Here is a 21,377-nt window from a genome sequence, read left to right as displayed (position 1 = left end):
TTGACTTTTTTTGTCAACAAACGGTACAATTGTTACCTATTATAAGAAAATAATTACTTCGCCAATTTTATATTATCTTGCAGAAAAATACGCATATTATCATTATACCACAACTGATGAGTAACTTGATTAATTTTAAATGGATACCACAATATTTCTATAATATTTCACATGTCAATATTAACCGTCTTAATATTAACTGGGACGTTAAAGTTATCTTTCCTAAAAACATTTTATTCTCTCTATATTGAATAACATTAGGGCTACCGAATCCGCCGTTCATTTGGGTGTTCAGTTTAACGTTACACAGAAGGAAAATTCTGGTACAATTAACGCACTATATGGTAATAGCATTTCTGGTAAAAAAATTCATACTTCTGGTTATAAAAACCAAGGTATAAGGTATTTAAACCATTCAATTGGTACTTTTGTTTTCATATGGTAACGTAGGATCGTTGCGTTGCTAGAAGTAAATAGCGAAATTCATTAATAGAGAAAAATCATCGAGTAGTATCTATCTATCTTAATATATATATATATATATATATATATATATATATATATATATATATATATATATATATATATATATATATATATATATATATATATATATAAAAGTTCAAAATGAAGAATAAAACAAAGAAAAATTATAGACATATGAAAAAAAGGGGTGGGATATAATAAGTAAAAAAACAACAAACAACATTTTATAAAAAAAAAAAAAAAAAAGTGAAATGTTAATTAAAAAACCTTTCTTAACTTTCTTAGTGTTTTCTTGTATTTATTTATTTATTATATATATATATATATATATATATATATATATATATATATGTATATATATATATATATATATATATATATATATATATATATGTATATATATATATATATATATATATATATATATATATATATATATATATATATATATATATATATATATATATATATATATATGTATATATATATATATATATATATATTATATATATATATATATATATATATATATATATATATATATATATATAAATTTGTACATATATATATATATATATATATATATATATATATATATATATATATATATATATATATATATATATATATATATATATATATATATATATATATATATATATATATATATATATATATATATATATATATATATATATATATATATATATATATATATATATATATATATATATATATATATATATATATATATATATATATATATATATATATATATATATATATATATATATATATATATAGATATGATTGTACGTAACGCTGTTCAGAGAAGAAAAGTATAAGTGAGTGGTTCTGGAATCGAATAAAAAAATGAGATAAAAGAGGTCAACTTGCAGTAGTCTATTTTCAATGATACACAGACCTCGTAATTTCACACAGGTAATAAGGCAGTTCATGTGTTTTCATGGCAATTGGTCCCATTCATTTAGCAACGTTGCTTTTGAGCACTGGATGTAAGGTATAATCAAAAATTTTCATACTCAATTATGAACTTGTTTATTCACAAATAGTATGTAAAAATGTGTTTTCAAATAAAGTTAATTTTTATCATTATTCCTTTTGATTTGTGGATTTAATGTTTTTCTTTTTATTATTTTTTTATTTTTTATGATTGATTTTTGGATTTCAAAAGAATTTGCTTGAACTATACGGATCTTAATCTACAGCATTAATAAGCTCAAAGTGTATTTTTGTACACTACCGGTCAAAAGTTTGCGAAAATTTTTAAATCTGCAAAGAAAAGGCGTAAATTCAAATGTTCATAGAACTGCGAAAAATCATTCAAATGGCATGAAAATTTGATATGTTCTGAAGTGAACCCTCTACTGTTAGTTACATATGATCAAATTGCAATACTTTGTTTTTTGCGAACTGAATCCAGCTTTTCATCACGGATTGTTTTTATGGTGAAAAAAGTTGTTAAGTTTGAACACTTGCCAAACTTGCAAAAAATATTTTTTGTACTTTCTGTTAATAGAAAATAGTTATTTGAACAGTTCTATGTAAGCCCTCAAAATTTCAAATCGAGTCGATTTTTTTTGACGAAGTTATAGAATTTTGAAAAACATGTGTACTTCTCTCGATTTTTGAGCATTCCACATATGCAGTCTTCTGGTCTATACATCTTCTATCAAAGAACTTTTTAATTTTTATGTTTCCATATTTTCAAATAATTAATATTTATCATAAAACAAATACTCTTATTCATTATTGTAATTATTATTGTTTATATTTATTGTTTATATTTATTGCTTACCTGTATTAGTTTTGTTGTGATATTTTTACTTTATATTAAATTAAATTAAAAAGTTATAACAATAATTACATAAATTATTCTAAAAAAATAATAACAATAGTATAAAAAATTTGCATTTTTATTAAACTATTTTATTTACAACAGGTCAAATATTTAACATATTCTTATTCGTGTTTTGTAATTAAATAAATTAACTTTTAAATCTTAGATTCCTCGAACCATCCACCTTTTGCTTTTATTATAGCCTTACATATGCATAGCATTCGTTCTAATAAACCATTAATCACTTCAAGTGATATAGAGTTCCATTCCTGTTGTAAAATGTCCCATAACTGACTTCGATTCAAATATCAGAGCATCGTTTGCAAGAACAAACAAATTTTAGATGAAATGTGACATCTATGAGATATTGTTTTAATTATATTCATAATAAGTTCCGTGTAGTAACAATAATTACAATAATAAATAAGAATATTTGTTTTATAATCAATATTAATTATTTGAAAATATAGAAAACATTAAAATTAAAAAGTTCTTTGGTCGAAGATGTATAGACCAAAGGACCGCAAATGTGGAATGCTTAAAAATCGAGAAAATTACACATGTTTTTCAAAATTCTATAACTTCGTCAAAAAAAATCAAATCGATTTGAAATTTTGAGGACTTACATAGAACTGTTCAAATAACTATTTTCTATTAGCAGAAAGTACAAAAAATATTTTTTGCAAGTTTGGCAAGTGTTCAAACTTAACAACTTTTTTCACCATAGAAACAACTCATGATGAAAAGCTGGATTCAGTTCGCAAAAAACAAAGTATTGCAATTTGATCATATGTAACTAACTGTAGAGAGTTCACCTTAGAACATATCAAATTTTCATGCCATTTGAATGATGTTTCGCAGTTCTATGAACATTTGAATTTAGAACTTTTTTTTGTAGATTTCAAAATTTTCGCAAACTTTTGACCGGTAGTGTATATAAAAAATTAATTATTAAAAATTAAAATCAAAAACTCAAAAATTTAATATCAAAACTTACTTAAAACAAATTCATAATAAATAACGTTTTAAGCCAATTTATAAAATTAATGTAGTCATTTTACAATTTACTTATGCTAAACTTTACACTTTACATATTTGTTTACTTACACTTTTTATAACACTTTACTCAACTTTAAATACTTTACCTGAGCTTATCAGTTTAAAGAAGATGCTTATATGCATTTTATTTATTTTAATGAGTCTCTTTTCACAATAAAATGAAGCTATCTCCAATGATTTTAGATAAGAGACAGAATAGATTTTTTTTTAATTGCACATGTTTAACATTGCACATGTTTACACAATAAAATGACTTCTTTTTAACATCTTACAATTTTATTAAGAGACAAACTGTCCTCTCAACCTAATCAGTCTAATAGAAAAAAATATAACTATACTTATTATTTTTCCAAAAGTAATGACTTAAATCCTCAACAAAATTGACAAAAATTCTTATGAACGTAAAATAAATTTAAAAATTTGATATGACTTGCAATATTTTGTTATTTCCTTCGAATTTAAACTACAAACAAAATTTAAATTACACAAAAATCATTTTTAATTAAGAGTTTTGAAATTAGTTCTTTTCCTTTGAAATTTTACTTATTTCATGTAATTAATTCATATAATTTACTTATTTATGGTAGTTAATTTAAGTTATTAATTTATTTACTATTTTGCTTTCACATATGAACTTTATGAGCGAGGAAAATATATATAATAACATTATTAACTTAAAAAACATTAACAAACATTTGCTTTGTTATTATATAAAATGTTTTTTAAATATAATTTTTTAGATTTTTCCCAGTAAGATGTACTGGACACATTTTAATATTTTTTAACTATCGTTATTAACGTTTTTAATGTTGCAAAAACCAACGATGATTTCAAATTTTTCTGAATCAAAAAACATTTTTCATTTTTCCTCCAATTTTAAGTGTTTAGGAAATAAAAAACGTTTTGGTAACATTTTCCCATTTTATCACAACCGGAAAAGAAAATATATAAGTATCCATTCTTTAAGATAGAATCATAATTGTAACAAATGTTTAATTAATATGGAAATTTCGAAGCAAATGAAAAATGATTAAATATAAAATCATATATGAGAAACAAAAGATTCGAAGAAACTTCCCTCATAATTTCAAAACATTGATTCAATTAATAAAGAAACTACATGAGGTTACTAAATGAGTTAAAAATGCATCCTTAAAAGAAATTCATTTATTTTCGCTATTTTGTTATGTTTGTGATCCAGGTATCGTGGTGCCCTCTGTGAGATTTCCTTTAAGACCGATATACAGAAACAAAACACCAATGACAGTTATATATATATATATATATATATATATATATATATATATATATATATATATATATATATATATATATATATATATATATATATATATATATATATATATATATATATATATATATATATTATATATATATATATATGGATATATTATATATATATATATATATATGGATATATTATATATATATATATATTTTTTGAATCTAGCAGTATTCTAAAGTAATCACATGGCTGACAAGTGAATTGTTCACATTTGTGCTGAAATTGTTTTCTTGAAAAACACTTATAAAATAAAGTAAATGTATCTTTCTTTTACAATATTTTGATAAAATTATGCATATAGTACAAAATTTAAACATTTAAAACATAGTCCTTAAGTCATTTTAAGTTTAATATATAAAATAAAAGTAACTTTTTTTATGTCATTCCGTCACATGTTTTAAGTTATTAAACATTTTTTTTTCAAACTGCAACTAAATTTCAAAATGAAAATGTGTATATTTTGGAATATAAAGCAGATATGGCATAAGAATCAATGAGAGATTATAAAATTTTATGCATTTTTTTATTAACTTCCAATAATTAATGTGACGGAATGACACATCCTCGGCGATAGAATGACAAAACGAGTCCTTGAAAATCTTATTCAAAAATTAGAGAATTATTTATTTTTCAATTAACCTAATGGATAAAACAACTGTTGAAAGACAGATAGAATATTGAAAAGGAACAAGATCCCCATAATACTATGGAGAAAAAAAAGCCAGAGACAGAAAAGCAGATAAGAAGGCTTCCGCCACAAAAACTGAACTTAAAAGCTTAGATGTTGTGCAGAGATTGTGTAAACAAAGAAAAAGTCTAATTCTACCAACCTCTTCACATACTGATAATTTAAATTCCCCCTACAAATCTTGGTAAAGCTGTAAAAAAAGTTGTACACTCACTTCCAAAATCAACAATAAAGTTAAAAAAATTAATTCTGTCTTAATGTGAGAAGTATTTAACATTCAACTCAAAAGAAACTAAATTAAGTGAATGTCGATAAGCTGTTTATTTTGGTTAAAAAATTTAACTGTCAAGATTATGTTAGTTACAAGCCCCCAGGTGGTATGAAGGATTCAGTCATAATACAAACTCTGACAGAGTAACAAAGAGTGCACTAAAAGAGGCTTTTCATTTGTTTAAAGAAGCAGATAATGATGTAAAGTGTGTTTCATTTTTGTTAAGTGTATTTCATTAATACCTCACAACACATGCACCTATAAATACCACGTAAATGTGAGGTTGTTTTAAAAAGCCAAACAAGGCGTTGGATGCTTTAAAACGGCACCTAATATGCAAAAGAATTTTATGATTTCATAAGTCGAAGCAACAAATTGTTGAAGTCTTGTTTTTGTCCAGCTATTCTATTTAACCCTTTCGCGCCGACTGTTTACAAATACGTGCCAGTATAAAACAGTATCGATCAGGGCAAAAATATAAAACTGGTAATCAAAGTAATTCTTCAGCAGTTTATTTGTGGGAGTTATAATTGTTGCGGAGTTATAATTGTTTGATTTATTTAATTCACCATTACTTTGTTCAAAATAAAGCTATTTAGTTATACCTTGAATTAACATTGATTATATGTGTGATTAAACTAACAATAATTAAAGTAAATGCAAAGTAAGTCTGTCAAATTAGAAACGACTACATTTAAGTTATTGCTTTTTATTTAATTACATCCTGATTCTGATTTTGTACGATTGCTTTTCTGAATCACCCGTCCCCAAGGGGTTAAGAGAGGGCAAAAGAGAATGACTTCAGCTGGTCACTTGTTAGAGCAGCATTGCCAGAGACAAGAGACGTGCACTAGACGCTCATGTAGTTGAGAAGTGAATCATCAAAATTAGAATGCTTTCTAATTTTAACCAAAACCAAGTATATGATTTGAAAGAAGGTCACTGTTTTGAAGAGGAAAACATGACTGAGGAGACTCTTTAATCACTGTCCCATATTTCAGAAAAGGAACATTTATATGTGGCTCAAATTACTTTGATAGACCATTTAGATGTTAAAGTACTAAGAAGAAGACGGGACAAAGATTGATTTATGCATAAATTTCCTGAGAAAGAAGATAAGATGTGTAATTGGCAAGTTAGATATAATACCTCTTCAGAGACAAGCTAATTTTCAAATTGCTGAAATTTTTACTAATTCTGTTTATCGGTTACATACATATTAATCCTGTTTATCTGTTACATTCTTTTTATCATTTACATATTAATAAAACATTTTTTAAATGAAAACTTTCTTCCACTAAACTTTTTGTCATTCTGTCACAGTCATTCCGTCACAGCAAATAGATGCTAATAACTGCTAGCCAACCTGAGGTTAATTTTCCAAATTCAGATTTTACATTGCTTACACATTATACTAAAAGTAAAAAGCAGTTCAGAAAAATAATAGCTGCAAAATTCACAGAAACTACCAGTTTTAAGCAGCATGCCAAAAGCTTGGTTGCCAAAATGTCATTCCGTCACATATGTAATTGCCCATATATATATATATATATATATATATATATATATATATATATATATATATATATATATATATATATATATATATATATATATATATATATATATATATATATATATATTCCAAACTGTTTCAAAACGGTGCAATGAGAGGTGAAAAACAAACATTAAAGGAAAATATTTTAATTAAAAAAATATGTTGAGGAAAAAAAATTGGTTTAATTTATTTTGGTGCTCCGTACACTATTGTATTTATATAATTTGGTATATATCATCAAGTATATAATTTGAAATATATCAGCAAGTGCTATAACCGATATAACCGTAAGGGTTGAAAAAGAGATTATATCTTTTTGAGCTTAATTTGCTTTTATTTCAACTAATCAATTTATTTTTTTACTAAATATTTCTAAATTTTTTATTAATTATTTTTTAATTTATTGTCTTCTTGTTTTAAAATATCTTTTATTAACTTTGATAGGTTTTTTAAGTTTGTTTCTTTCCTTTTTGTTTTCAGTGTGAGATTATTATACAGGGTGTTTATAAATTCCCGGATCTATTATGAAGTTAATAATTCATAAAGTAATGAAGATATAAACAAACCTATGTCATTTATTGATGGAATAACTCATATATTTTCCTTTTCAGGTTTGAATATCTTTACTTCTGTAAATATCGTCTGCGCGTGTGATTAATTTTAGATAATTTTATTTCCCAGTCTAAATATCTGTACTTTTCTAAATATCGTCTGCCTATTAATTGCATTTTTGTCTCTTTTGTTTTTGGCAACTATTGCAATGTTATGTTACTTTTGATGCGTTTGTTCTAAGTAGTACTTTTCTATGTGATGTTTTATTCGAGCGGATATAAAGGAGAAAGCATACACCACAAGAGAAAGCACAGCTTTTATGGTGGTTCATAGAAACGAAATCGATAGTGCAAGCGCAGAGAAATTGCAGAAGAATTTACCAAAAAGATCCTCCATCCAAAAACAGCATCTTGCGGTGGAAAAAGAATTTTCTAGAAACTGGAAGTATCGCAAATAAGAAACGTTCTGGAAGTCCCTGCACAAGTGATTTTGACGTTGAGCGTGTTAGACAGACATTTTTAGACAATCCTAGAAGAACTGTGAGATCAACGGCAAGAGAATTGGATATGCCAATTTCGAAGGTGTACAAGGTTATTAAGAAACAATTAAGACTGCGTGCATACAAAGTTCAAATTGTTCAAGGTTTGGAACCGGGCGATAGGCCTAGGAGGATGGCGTTTGCAACAGATATGGTAGGAAGGATAGAAGATGCTGCTGCGCATAATGTTCTTCGATGAAGCATCCTTTCATGTTTCTGGCATTGTTAATCGCCATAATGTGCACATATGGGGATCTGAAAACCCCCATGAATACCGTGAGACACAAAGGTATTCCCCAAAGGTTAATGTGAGGTGTGGACTAATGCACGACCGAGTCATTGGGCTTTTCTTTTTTACAGAAAAGACGGTCTCATCAGTCGTATACTTAGACATGCTGGAAAACTTTGTTTTTCCACAACTAGAAGAGCTTCAGCCACATGTCGTTTTGCAACAAGATGGTGCACCACCTCATTGGGGTATCATCGTTCGTAGTTCTTTGAATGACCATTTTTAAGGAAGATGGATTGGGCGAGGAGGTTCAATTCCTTGACCACCCAGATCACCTGATATAACGCCGCTGGACTTTTTTCTTTGGGGATTTATAAAGGACAACGTTTGCAGGAGGATCGTGTCAAACATTGATGACCTAAAAGCCAGAATTACATCCGCAATAGCCTCTGTGGATGCCGACATGCTTGCCGCTACCTGGCGTGAAATTGACTATCGACTTGATATCTCCGTGCGACGTCGGGGGCTCACGTGGAAGTTCATTGACTAGGGTCATGAAACTTTTTGAGTATATCTAATCATTTATGTTATTAATTTTAATCTATCTTTATTATTTTATGAGTTATTAAACATCAAAATGGGTCCGGTACTTTATAAACACCCTGTATATTAAAGATTCTATGTACGGACTCTATGTTCTTAGATATAGTGGCGAGTAGAGAATGGATCCCACTAGAAAATAAATAAACCGAAATTCAGAGAAATTATATGAATCAACAGAGATTCTTTTCCCTGATTAATGTATTTCAACTTTTTGTCCCAATAAATAAAGGGCGTTCATATCTTAGTCTAAATAAGGAAATTACTAAATCAAATATTACTATTAAAATCAATAATTAGTTACTTGACAATTTATGTGCTTAATTGTTTTTAGTACTATGTACTATGCAAATCTTATATAAGATAAAATATGAAGGAATTTCCAAGAGTTTGTTGTTAATGAAAATATTCAGATATCAGATTTCAGCTACAAAGCAAATATCCAACGTTACAATAAGGGTCGTTAGATTTATTTATTTCAAAATTTCAATTTCTTCAGATTACTGCATATTAATTGGTTTTTTTAATGAATTTTTTCAGACTTTTGTTTTAAACTATGGCAATATTTTCTTTGTGGAAGATTTATGATTTATAAAAAATATTATTAATTTTCTAATATGATTAATTCTTATATGATTAGTTTTCGAATTTAAAAAAAAATGGTAGAAATTTTTGCTTTAATAAATAAAAACAAAAATATCTAAATATAGCCATTTTTTTTTATAACAATAACTTTTCCCTCTGGTAATTGAAGTAAAGGTTAGAATCCGGTTACTGATATAAAAAATAGCAAACTTTTAAGATTTTCCACACCGTGTAAGGAGATATAGATTAAGTTCTCAAACTTTGTAACCTATGATGGATGCGTTTAAATATGAAGCAGAGCAACAAGAAAAATTGAAAATATAAAATAATTTATAGATAAAAATACAAAGCAAAATATATTCATCTATATCAGTAATATCTTTTAATGCACTGAAAGTAAAGAAGAAAAATTAATATTGTAATAAAAGCATTGTTTCATTGTGATAGTCCAGAAATGATTGAAAAGATAAGCTACATATTGAAATTTCATAGTCATTGAGCAAACTCGAGAAATTTTCGCTATTTTCCTCTCAATGTAACTAATACGGCAATGTAACTTAGTATTCATTTAAAAAGTACTCCCTAAAAATTAGTCCTTCAATCTTTTTTTCAAACTTTTCTTTGAAGACGTAAAATAAGAGATCAATCTTTATTACGTCATGAGAAATAATAAAACAAAAAATATATATGCATAAACAAATAAATGTTATTTAATGTCTATGTCTATTTATCAACTGGAAATTAAATAGAATGAAGAGGAATCCGAGTGTTTAAAAACTTCCTAGTACTTAAAAACAGTATTAGCACAGAACCATATTAGTATTTTCTAGTACTTATAAACAATAAGGATCAACTTGGAGCAGCTATTAAAATAGAATAAATAGTATTGGTCTTTTTTTAACTAAGCCAACGAGAAACCGCTTTAGAATTTAGATTTTAAATTCGTGTATAAATTCTTGTATTTCGTATTTAAATTCTAATATCTTAAACTATGGAAGTTAAATCTTTTATTATTATCGTTGAACAGCCCGCCTAATATCCGCGCTTACGACTGCCAATGTTCTACTCCATAGCATTTTAATTTTGAACCCGAACCAGAAAACAATGGAACGCCTGTAGACAACGGAACGTTCATTGAAGACTTTTTGATGGAACTAACTAGCATTTGCAAAACATGGAAAGAAAAAACCACGAAAACCTCCCATGGTTAGTCTGACAGCAAGGAGTCTCAAATCCACGACCCATCTACCACTAAGGATATTTTTACGTCAGCCCAGTGCTTAGTGTGAATCAGGAGCACAATTCATATCGACAACCCATTGCTGGAATTCGAACACGGGTCACCTCATTGGAGGGCGAGAACTCTATTCACTGTTCCACTACAGCTCAACTATTGAAGTTTAACAAACAAATCCGTAGGTAGGTGAAACAAAAATATTAAATCTTGCTTGAATGCCGGTTGACACTTGGGGATTCTCCTAATGATGCCATTATATTTATTTCCCCGCTTTCATATTTCCCCTGCAATTAAATATTTTCAGCTTTGCCTTCGTGATTTGTAAGATTGCAATTTGATAATTTGTTTTTGTTTATCGCTTCAAATATTAGTTTGAAACTTCTAATGTGTGATTTTCCTCGCTTCAATTTCGTCAACAATTCTTAAACAATATAAAGAGGACGGTTCAATACCCTTTACACAAAATTTGGTTTAACAAAAAAAAAAAACTTCTACTTCATATACAACTGATTTTGACTTCTTACATTTTAATAATAAATAATGCATTTTAAAAATACAAGAACGCAGAATTTAAATGAAATGAAATTTAGTTTTACTACAAATAACTGATTGGGAAAGTTCTTCTTTTGGTTTTAATACAATTATTTGAAATCTTTATCAAAATATTCCAAGAACTTTAAAGCCTCGTAACTCGTATAATTATGAAAGAACATTATTTGAACTAAATTTTGCGATTTACTCAAACGAAATATACTTGACACAACCTCATTAAGGATTGTTTGAAATAAACTCTAACACCTGAAGAAATTAATTTTACACCAACATTTTCTGGTTTCTTTTGAAAAGAAGGGGAAATTAGTTTTGAAGCTTTCCCGTGAAAATAAAAAAATACCCCTCCAGCTTTCTAATAAGTTGGAAACGCTACTAGAATTTAATTACACTGGGATTTTAATTACTTTCACTATTTACAAGATAAGTTTATTTTTCATTTTAAAGGCCTACATTTGTTTTAACATATGTTTCTATTCAGTTTTTGTTTTTCAGAATATAAGGTAGTTTTCGAATAAATTTCTTTCTTTCATAAATTAATCTTGTTTATTTTGTAAAAACGAAGACAATGTTATTTCTTTCTAGTCATTTCTTTTATATGTGGTACATATTAGACAAGTTATCTTTTCTGTGGGACTAAACTGCATTAATTTTAAAAAAGAAGTCAAAATACAATTTGCTTCCTTCTCTTATTTTGCTAAAATAAAAGTAAGATACATTATAACGTCAAGCATTATAATGCATTTTGCAAAGTTTATATTCCTTACTATTACATTAAGATTTTTTTAAATTTATTTACAGACGGATCTCTATTTAATGAAATCACTAAATCCGTATAATAAGTTCGTTATATGGGAAATTCGTTAAATGGAAAATCACATCTTGAAATACTAAAGTAATACAAAACAGGTTTTTAATTCATAAACACTAGACATTATTAAAATAGCAATTGATACACCGTTACATTGTAAACTAGTATCAACTAATTATTTTATAAATCTTAACCATGAAAGAAATCTGCATGAAAAGCAAGAATAGAGCAAAACATTATCTAGTGTTTGTGCATGATAGTGTATATCATGCAACATACATTTTCAACTAAAAAAAGCTAAATTTATGTATGAAATTATTGCTGCGTTTATTATAAATGTAATTTTAAACATACATTACCACGTGTGTTCTTAGGTTTAATTGCTACTGATAAAATCTGTTAACTTTGTCTGAGTGTTTCGTTTGAAATTCAAACAAAAAGGTTAACAAGTTTGAAATGTTTTGAAATATTTTGGGAAATAGGGAAAGTGGATCTCATACAAAAGTTCGTTAAATAGAAAATTCACTTCGCTATTTGGAAGTTATTTTACGAAGAAATTTTCAAAATGTTCTTCGTTCCTCGAAAAAAAATCGCAAAAAAGAGAGGTTCGCAAAATTGAATTTCGTTAAAAAGAAGTCCACCTGTATATACTTCTCTTACGGAGAATCAAATATGCTAGTATTTCTCTAGGTATTTCTCTATCTAAATTGGCAACACTATGGTAATATATGATATTGAATTTGTTAGGTTGTCTTAAGAAATAACTAAGTTAGTGTTAAATAATTAATAACATGTTAAGTAGTTTCTTAATTGTAAACTTCATAGGCTTTAAAAATATACAAAAATGAGATGGTATCTATGGTATCTAATGAAATGGGTATCTATTTTTTCAGAGCTTGAAGCATGTCAACGACCATCTCATTTTGTATATTTTTGAAACGGTGTAGTTTATAATCAGGTAATATTTTTCAGTTTCAGTTTCTTGGGATTATTTATTTAACGTTAAATAGTTGTTTATATACATATTGTTATGTTGTCTTGAGAGTGATTGTTTAAGTAGTGTCGAGTATTTAGTTATAAATTTTATTTAGAATAATATTTGTGTTTTTATAAAAAGGAAAAATTAATTGCGAAGTTATTATTTAGATTTAATTTTGACCCTTTCTAAAATTGCTGTAGAAATTTTAAGCATAAACAATGATATGGTGCCGCCTACTGTCATACGAATTATAGTTGAAGGAGTTTGCTTTTTTCGAGCACTGCATATATATTAAACGATACTTAAGTTATGGCCCGAGAATTGCTTTAAGAACTAGTACTGCACGTATTGGAGCATTAGGATAAGTTTTTTTTACCATTTTTCTCAACAGAGATGGAAATAATTTTAATATTTCTGCTGTCTATTATGCTTAACTATTCATAGTTATGGTGGTTCGTGTGATTTAATGGCTGCAGGACAGATTTTAAATTATTACTAAAATTCAATGCATAGAGGACAAAAGGATATTGCGGACTTCTCTTGAAAATAGTTAAAATTTAAATCCAAGACTTCCACACGGGCAACTGCTAGTTAGATGTAATTGGTAATTAGTTATATTTACTGTTGTGATCATCATTGAATGTTTTTTACTTATAGAAATGTATACAATTTGCTGTAAAAATTCTTACTATCTCTGTCGATCAGTTTTAGATTTTGTCATCATTTCCTAGACTCATGTAAGGTCATCAGGGTGTCCAACAAATTACTGATAATTTTAAAAACCATTGAAAGAAAACTGGGAGGAGATGGAAAATGCGCGGTTTTCAGAACTCTGCCTAGGGATGACTAAGTTTATTCTCATAAAGTTTCAAAATTAGATTAAAAAAAAACTGTCAGCAGATGGCACTGCGGACGAAAAACTATGGAATAGTTTTTCTGCAGACTAGTCCATCAAAACTACACGTGTGCAAAAGCGGCACTTTTTGTCTTCGTACTGCACAACGCTGTTTCTGCAAATAGTAACATTGGTGATATTTGCTATTTTATAGCTCTGTTTGATCATAGAAAGCTTATTGCATGCACATTAGTATTTAATAAAATTTTATTCGCTATGTCAGAAAAATTCAATGAACAATTCGTGGACTACATCACCAAACTAAGATTTCAAACATCTGATACCGCTTGTTTATTTTAATTATAGTAATTCTTTTAAAATGAGTTTCTATAAAAGCAAATAATTTAATATCAACGATGTTTAAAATGAAAAAAAAAAAGATAGATATGTATTTAAAGGCAAAATTAATGAAAAAGTGGTACTGATTCCCTAAGGAGAAACATAAAAAATTACCATACTACTATGGAAGCCAATGATCTTTAATTAATCGTAAATTAAAAATTTAAAAAAAATGGCCTATCGACTAAAAAGCAAAGTTAATGGAAAAAGACACTTATTCATTTTGGGTATATTATAATACGCCATATTATTGATATTACTACTTAACTATTTTAAGTAATGTGCATTCATTGAAATAAAAATTCAGCTATGTGCTAAAAAGCAAAGTTTATAGAGAAAAGGTTAATTATAAAATCGTTCAGAGGAATCATATGCAGATGACGCTGAATTAATTTCGGGAATATGATCTACTGATATTATGGTAATTGGTGCAGTTTTAATAAAGATTCCACAACGGGTTTTCTGTAGTTTCAGAACAAATATTTTCAGTGGTAGAAAAGATAGTGTATTAATATTTAAACAAATTAGAACCATACTAACGAATTAAAAGAACTTTTTCCACTTATAAATATTTTAAACGGTAAATTAAAAGTCGATAGAGAAATGGGCTTACTACAAAGTCCTTATTAAGGTCTCATAAGAAGTGTATTTGTTTTTAAAAGGTCAGCTGTAGTTTGCTGCAGCTAATAAATGAATTTCTTTCAAAACTCAAATGTTGAAGTATTATACAATAAGTAATAAGTATACTAATGTAAGCAAAAAGTATTATATTGATATATTTTGTAATTTTTAAAACTGCACAAATACTGAGTACTTTTAAAACTGATGCCGTAGAAAAATATACTTGGTAGTGGTAAATTTTGACTATCATGAGTTGGCTGCAAGCAATATTACCACGCCTAGTGATTCTAAATACAGTTAATCTCTATAAGCTCCAAAAAACGCGTTTTTTAAAACATAATAACGTAAAGCTACCGGGAAGGGTAACAAATTATTAATCTTTATTAATTGAAGAACTTAGTGGAAAAACCACATAAGTGACTCTTTCAGAGAGGCTATAATCAGGATAAAATATAAGGTTGTCTCTGAACTAATTTATTACCAGTTAGAAGGTGGGGCTAATAATATTTTGCCTTATTTTTTTTATTACTGCCTAATTTTAAAGCAAAAATCATGTTAGCATACTTAAAACTTATGTCGACAAATTATTTTAAGATTAAAGTGAAAGCAAAACCACTTTTGTTACATAAAATATACCCATATTGAAGTAACATTTTTGTTATTTCCACTGGCTTATAAGTATCCCTAAAATGTCACTTACCTGGTTCTTCCACTGAGCACTTCGATTGTGTCGGAATGTGCCTTTCAGTTTCGTGCATGATTTGGTAGTGCTATTCAGTACTGATTAAATGATTTTTTTTACTCACTCCTTACAGAGAATGGGTATTAAGATAGTATATTATAATGAAAATCAGGATTTAATGGAAAAAAATGGATGTTTGCCCGAAAATTTGAAATGCTTCAATGTTACTGTAACTGTGCTAGCAATATTGCTATAAATCATTACGATCTCAAGGAAAAATCATCCGTAACAAAAGTATAAAGGCAATCTTCGGATATAGCAAATTTTTTCAGTATACCAGGAGACAATACAAATTTGTGAAAGCTGACGTCAAACTTATGACGATGATCATAGCTCAGGTTATTGCGTTTATCGTGTCAAAGCGAAACTTGGAGATATGGATTAGTGTTACATCTATCGAGAAAAGAGAGATTTGTGTGTTCATTATGCGTGTTTAGAAATGTGAAAGTTTGCGAAAAAGTGTTCAATTTAAAATTCGATTTCTCAGGAACTATTCGACCGATTTCGTAGTTTTTAATTTAAAATGAAATTCTTTAAAATGATGTAATAGTTTGTATATGCTTTACAGTTCCAAAATTTTTTCGACTTTTATTAAATGAAATTATTTAAAATTATTTTTTGCTTTGAATTATATGTGGATACAACGAATTTAATAATTGCTGAGCCTAATGTTTTCAATTAGCTTAAAACGTTCTTGTGGAGTGCGTTCTTGTGGATAAAAGTAAAATTAACAATAAAGTAAAATTAACATAAAGTTAATTAACATTAACAACATAAAATTAACATAATTTTCAGACCTCTCTCCTGACCAAATCATTAGGATCACTTTTTTTAGATTGAAGAAATCGCCAATATTTTGATGGTAAATTCAAAAATTATTAAGATTTTTTTTCCGTACTGTGCATCAAACGAAGGTGAGTTTGGAAGCCTTACTTAGTTTCAGTTGCAAACTCATCTCTACAATTTACTAATATAAAACAAGCACAAAACTTGTTACGTGCAAATAAATGCTTCTAAAATCTAAAAATCAAATTTATCTAAAATCTAAAAATAATCTAAAAATTGTACTAAAAATAAAGTGAAACTCGCTTGGGCAGAAAAAGAGAGAAATATTCTGTTTGTTGTTATTGTATTTGTTATAGTCATTTTTCGTATTCAAAACAGAAATAAAGGAAATCTAACAAATAAAATAATCTATATCAATTATTAGAGTTTAATTGTTAGAGTTTAATAAAAGACACATTGAAAAGATGTGTCTAAGACAGACAAAGATCTCCTTTCTCTTTAAATTTCGTTAGTTTTGAAGAAATCAAATTTTCTGTAAGAAAGTTGAAGAATTATTCTGTTTTTTAATAGATTTTCTTTACAGCATACCTTCATATAACGGTATCTGAAACTTCATTTTGATTATCAAGGACCATATAATGCTAGTGGTTCACATGCACGTGGAGTTTTTTTTTATGATCACCCTGCTCATTAACACTTCATTTTATTCTTATTACTATTATTACTACTTGTGTTTAGCATACAGATGTGCAGGATACAGGAATGATAAGTATAAGGGATTGATCACTATTAATGTGTGTAGCACATTTCAGTTTAATAAACAATATTTTTTAAAATATCATACATTGAAAAGCTCTTGCAGAGATAATTATTGACCGTCTACTTTCCAAATTCCAAAATCTAACAGTTTTTCTTTTTGTCCATAAATAAATTAGTAAATAGTCTTAATTATTTTTTTTTTATATAATGATCATTCAAAGTTATCCTTTACAAGCACGAATCAACTGAATTAATCCTTATAACACAGTCAGTCAATATTCAGCCTTAACTAAGAATGGTCCAAGCATTAGCTTTTCAATAAATATTGTCTACTTATACGTTGGATCAGTATATTATTATAATCTAATTAATTTAAAATTTTGCAAAGTAATAATTAGTTTCATTTCTAATGTTCTTTGCTAAATATTATTTCAAAAATGCTCTTCACATAAAACTTATGAAAATACATTGTTAAAATGTAAATTTAGAAAAAATTATTTTGAACACAACATGCAAAAATATACCAAATACAAAAATATACCAAATACAAAAAGTGTCCATTTATTAAAAATAGATTTTTATAAATACATTTAATACACAAAGCAAAATTCGATCAAATTGGACGATACAACGAGTAGAAAAAACTTTATTTATCTGTCAAATTCAAATTTCAACACCCAAGCCCATTGGCTAACATTAGTGTTTGGCGTTAAAGCAGGGAAAGAAATCATAACACCCTTAGCAGATTGACTGAAATCAAGATCATTTGGATAGCCTAGCATCGTAATCTTTGTTCCTGGGGTAACAGCCAGAACATTAGAGAGAGTAATTGTATCAGTCTTCGGCCAGTTGAGAACAACTGCATACACAATATCACCTTTAGAAGTGTACCTGAAATAAATAAATTTATGACGTGAAATAAATTAGTTATGATAAAAAAATAAGTTTTTTTAAAGATTTGGTTTTAAGTCACGATGTTTAATAAAACGAAAAAATGTTCTTGTCTCTTAACTCTTAATATATGTATATATATTATAAGATAAAAAATTTTGTATATACTATATCCTTTACAAGGTATATATATATATATATATATATATATATATATATATATATATATATATATATATATATATATATATATATATATATATATATATATATATATATATATATATATATATATATATATATATATATATATATATATATATATATATATATATATATATATATTATATATATATATATATATATATATATATATATATATATATATATATCATATATAAGATCAAAATGTAGAGAAAACAAGGGAAACTTGCAGCTTATACGCAATAAATAAAACTTTTTGTTTTTCTTAATTTACATCGTGTATTTTTATTTTTATTTATTATGCTATATATATATATGAATGAAACTAAATTTTAGGTGTTAATATTATTAGTAAATTGATAATGGAACTTTCTTTTGGAAAAAGAATAGAGTTAAGTTAAAATAAAATTTCTATCAACGTTAATTTTATTGGTAGATAGTTAATGAAACTTGTTTTAAGAAAAATAATAGAGTTAAGTTAAAATAAAATTTCTATATACGCTAATTTTATCGGTAGATTGATAATGGAACTTGTTTCAAGAAAAAAAATGTCGTTAAGTTTAAAATAAAGTTTCTATATACGTTAATTTTATCGGTAGATTGATAATGGAACTTGTTTTAAGAAAAAAAAATGTCGTAAAGTTTAAAATAAAATTTCTATATACGTTAATTTTATCGGTAGATTGATAATGAAACTTGCTTTTAAAAAAAAAATGTCGTAAGGTTTAAAATAAATTACCGTATACGTTAATAGTATTGGTAGATTGATAATGGAACTTGTTTTAAGAAAAAGAATAGAGCGGAGTTGAAATTTAATTTCTATACACGCTAATACTTTTTGGTAGATTAAAAACATAGCTTGTTTTAAGGGAAAGAATAAAGTGAAATGAAATTGTATCTTTCTTGAATGTTACCATAATGTCATAAATAGTTTCTGTATAATGTTTAATTACATACCATACATCAGGAGTGACTGTATCATTTTGTAATTTCCATGGTTTAGATTCATAAATAGCTTCACCATTGATATCCAACCACGATCCAAGATCACGGAGTCTTTCTTCGAAGATTGGAATAATACGACCATCTGGTGATGGTCCAATATTTAGGAGAAGATTACCACCGCAGCTGAAAAAATAATGTAAGAATGCTTTTTTATTTCTTCTTTTTTTTAATATTCTAATCAAAAATATAAGGAAGAAAATCCTAAATGACCCCTAAGCTAAGGTAAGTCATATAAGAAATAAAGTTAAAATTTGTTTTCATATTTCACCGAATATTCAAACTGGAGGTTTTCGAATTTGAAAACAAATAGGTATCTAACTATCGATAAGTTCTTATTTTTTAAAAACAAAAATTGAATAAAGGAAAAAATTCCAGATACCCGTTATTCCCTTTTTTTTTCTTTTTCTGAAACTGAAGAAAAAAAATTGTGCTTTAAAATTATTCTAAAACTTATTCTAAATTCAAAATAAAAGTTATTCAAAATAATAGTTTATAAATTGTGTGCAACAGGAAATATTTGGTTAAATAACGATTTAAATTGAGTTTTAACAAAGGATAATACTCGGAATAAATATTTATCATTTGATGAGGTGAAATAAATTTTTTTAAATAGTATTACAGTGCTTTTTAATAATTTAAAATTGGGGAAAACATACCGAAAAGTATTAAGAGCTTGTAGAGAGCCATATTTTACTCAAATATTAATTAAAATAATTATATTAGCAGAAATGCGAAATTAAAATAAATGAAATTTAAAATAGCATTAAAAAACATTAAAATAAGTGGTAAGTTAGAAAAAGCTAATTTTAACTTCTAAAACTTTAATAACAACCATCGTAGAAAAATTAGGTACTTTAGAAGAAGTAAATAATACTACAGGAAAAAATTTTAAGTGATGCATTGTTTAATTTTCATATGATGATGTAAAAGCTAAATTATATTTGTGTTTGCTAATAACTCCAGAACGGGAGAACCGATTTGAATCGTGCTTTTTCTGCAGTTTGCAAATTTCCATGAGATGGTTTGTAAACGAGCGTTAATTTCTGGTTTCGTGTAGTTTGGATGCAATATCAAAAATATGAAATTTCATTGTTGAAACCCAATGTTGCAGATTAAACAATTTTATCGATTTTAATAATTTTACAGATTGATACGGTGGTTTTAGTTACAGATTGTTAATATTTTATGGATCATTTTGCATATCACATGCGTCATTAAAAAAAAACATTTTACATCGATGAAAAAAGCATCATAACAAAAAGTTCAGAAAAAAACAGAAGCAGACGAAATATTGAGAAAATGAAATATCTAATAAAAGCTCGTTAAGCTCATTGTTTAAATAAAGAAAAAATACGTATACTGACAAAGATTATCAAAAATTAAAAAATACGATACTTTACCGTCACTGGCCGTTGTAAATATAAATATGAAATAATATTCTAATTATTATTTGTCCAAAAGGCATTTAATTTTCAAAAAATTTACATTTTTAGAACTCAAATGCTAAAACCTTTTGCTGCAAAATCTATATATATATATATTTCTCTTACACGGCGAGAAAAAAGCCTCATTATAACTCCGCGAATGACAACGCTGGAAAATCGACCAATTATTGCCGCTAAAAATGTCAAAATGCCAAATCTGGCTGAGATGGCTCAAGATATAGCGCTTTGAAAAACGGAAACTGAAATAACCAGAGAGAGAATTCTCACCACTCTTCCAAATTCACCCTATCAGCTGCGGCAATCTCATACTATTAAGCTTGGCAGAAGTGAGTAGTCTTTGTCGATAGATCTCTATTTTAGTATTTTGTCGAAAGCGTTTTT

At 26.8% G+C, this 21,377-nt stretch overlaps 1 protein-coding gene across 5 annotated transcripts in view; it reads right to left on the bottom strand.

The window, feature by feature from the left end:
- Window positions 1-17,989: 17,989 nt before the first annotated feature.
- Fuca (alpha-L-fucosidase) overlaps window positions 17,990-21,377 on the bottom strand; it is a 74,718-nt gene continuing 71,330 nt past the window's right edge. For all 5 annotated transcript variants that reach the window (XM_087168075.1, XM_087168076.1, XM_087168074.1 and 2 more), the window contains 2 exons: window positions 19,504-19,674; window positions 17,990-18,342 (listed from right to left, as the gene is read on the bottom strand). In XM_087168075.1, the coding sequence (XP_087024201.1) occupies window positions 18,102-18,342; window positions 19,504-19,674 (412 nt within the window). In that variant the 3' untranslated portion in view covers window positions 17,990-18,101. The remainder of the gene's footprint in view (window positions 18,343-19,503; window positions 19,675-21,377) is intronic.

Source organism: Parasteatoda tepidariorum, chromosome 7 (genome assembly GCF_982258835.1).
Source record: "Parasteatoda tepidariorum strain Cologne lab strain chromosome 7, Ptep-v5.0, whole genome shotgun sequence".
NCBI lineage: Eukaryota > Metazoa > Arthropoda > Arachnida > Araneae > Theridiidae > Parasteatoda > Parasteatoda tepidariorum.
This window is presented reverse-complemented; position numbering and strand designations above follow the sequence as displayed.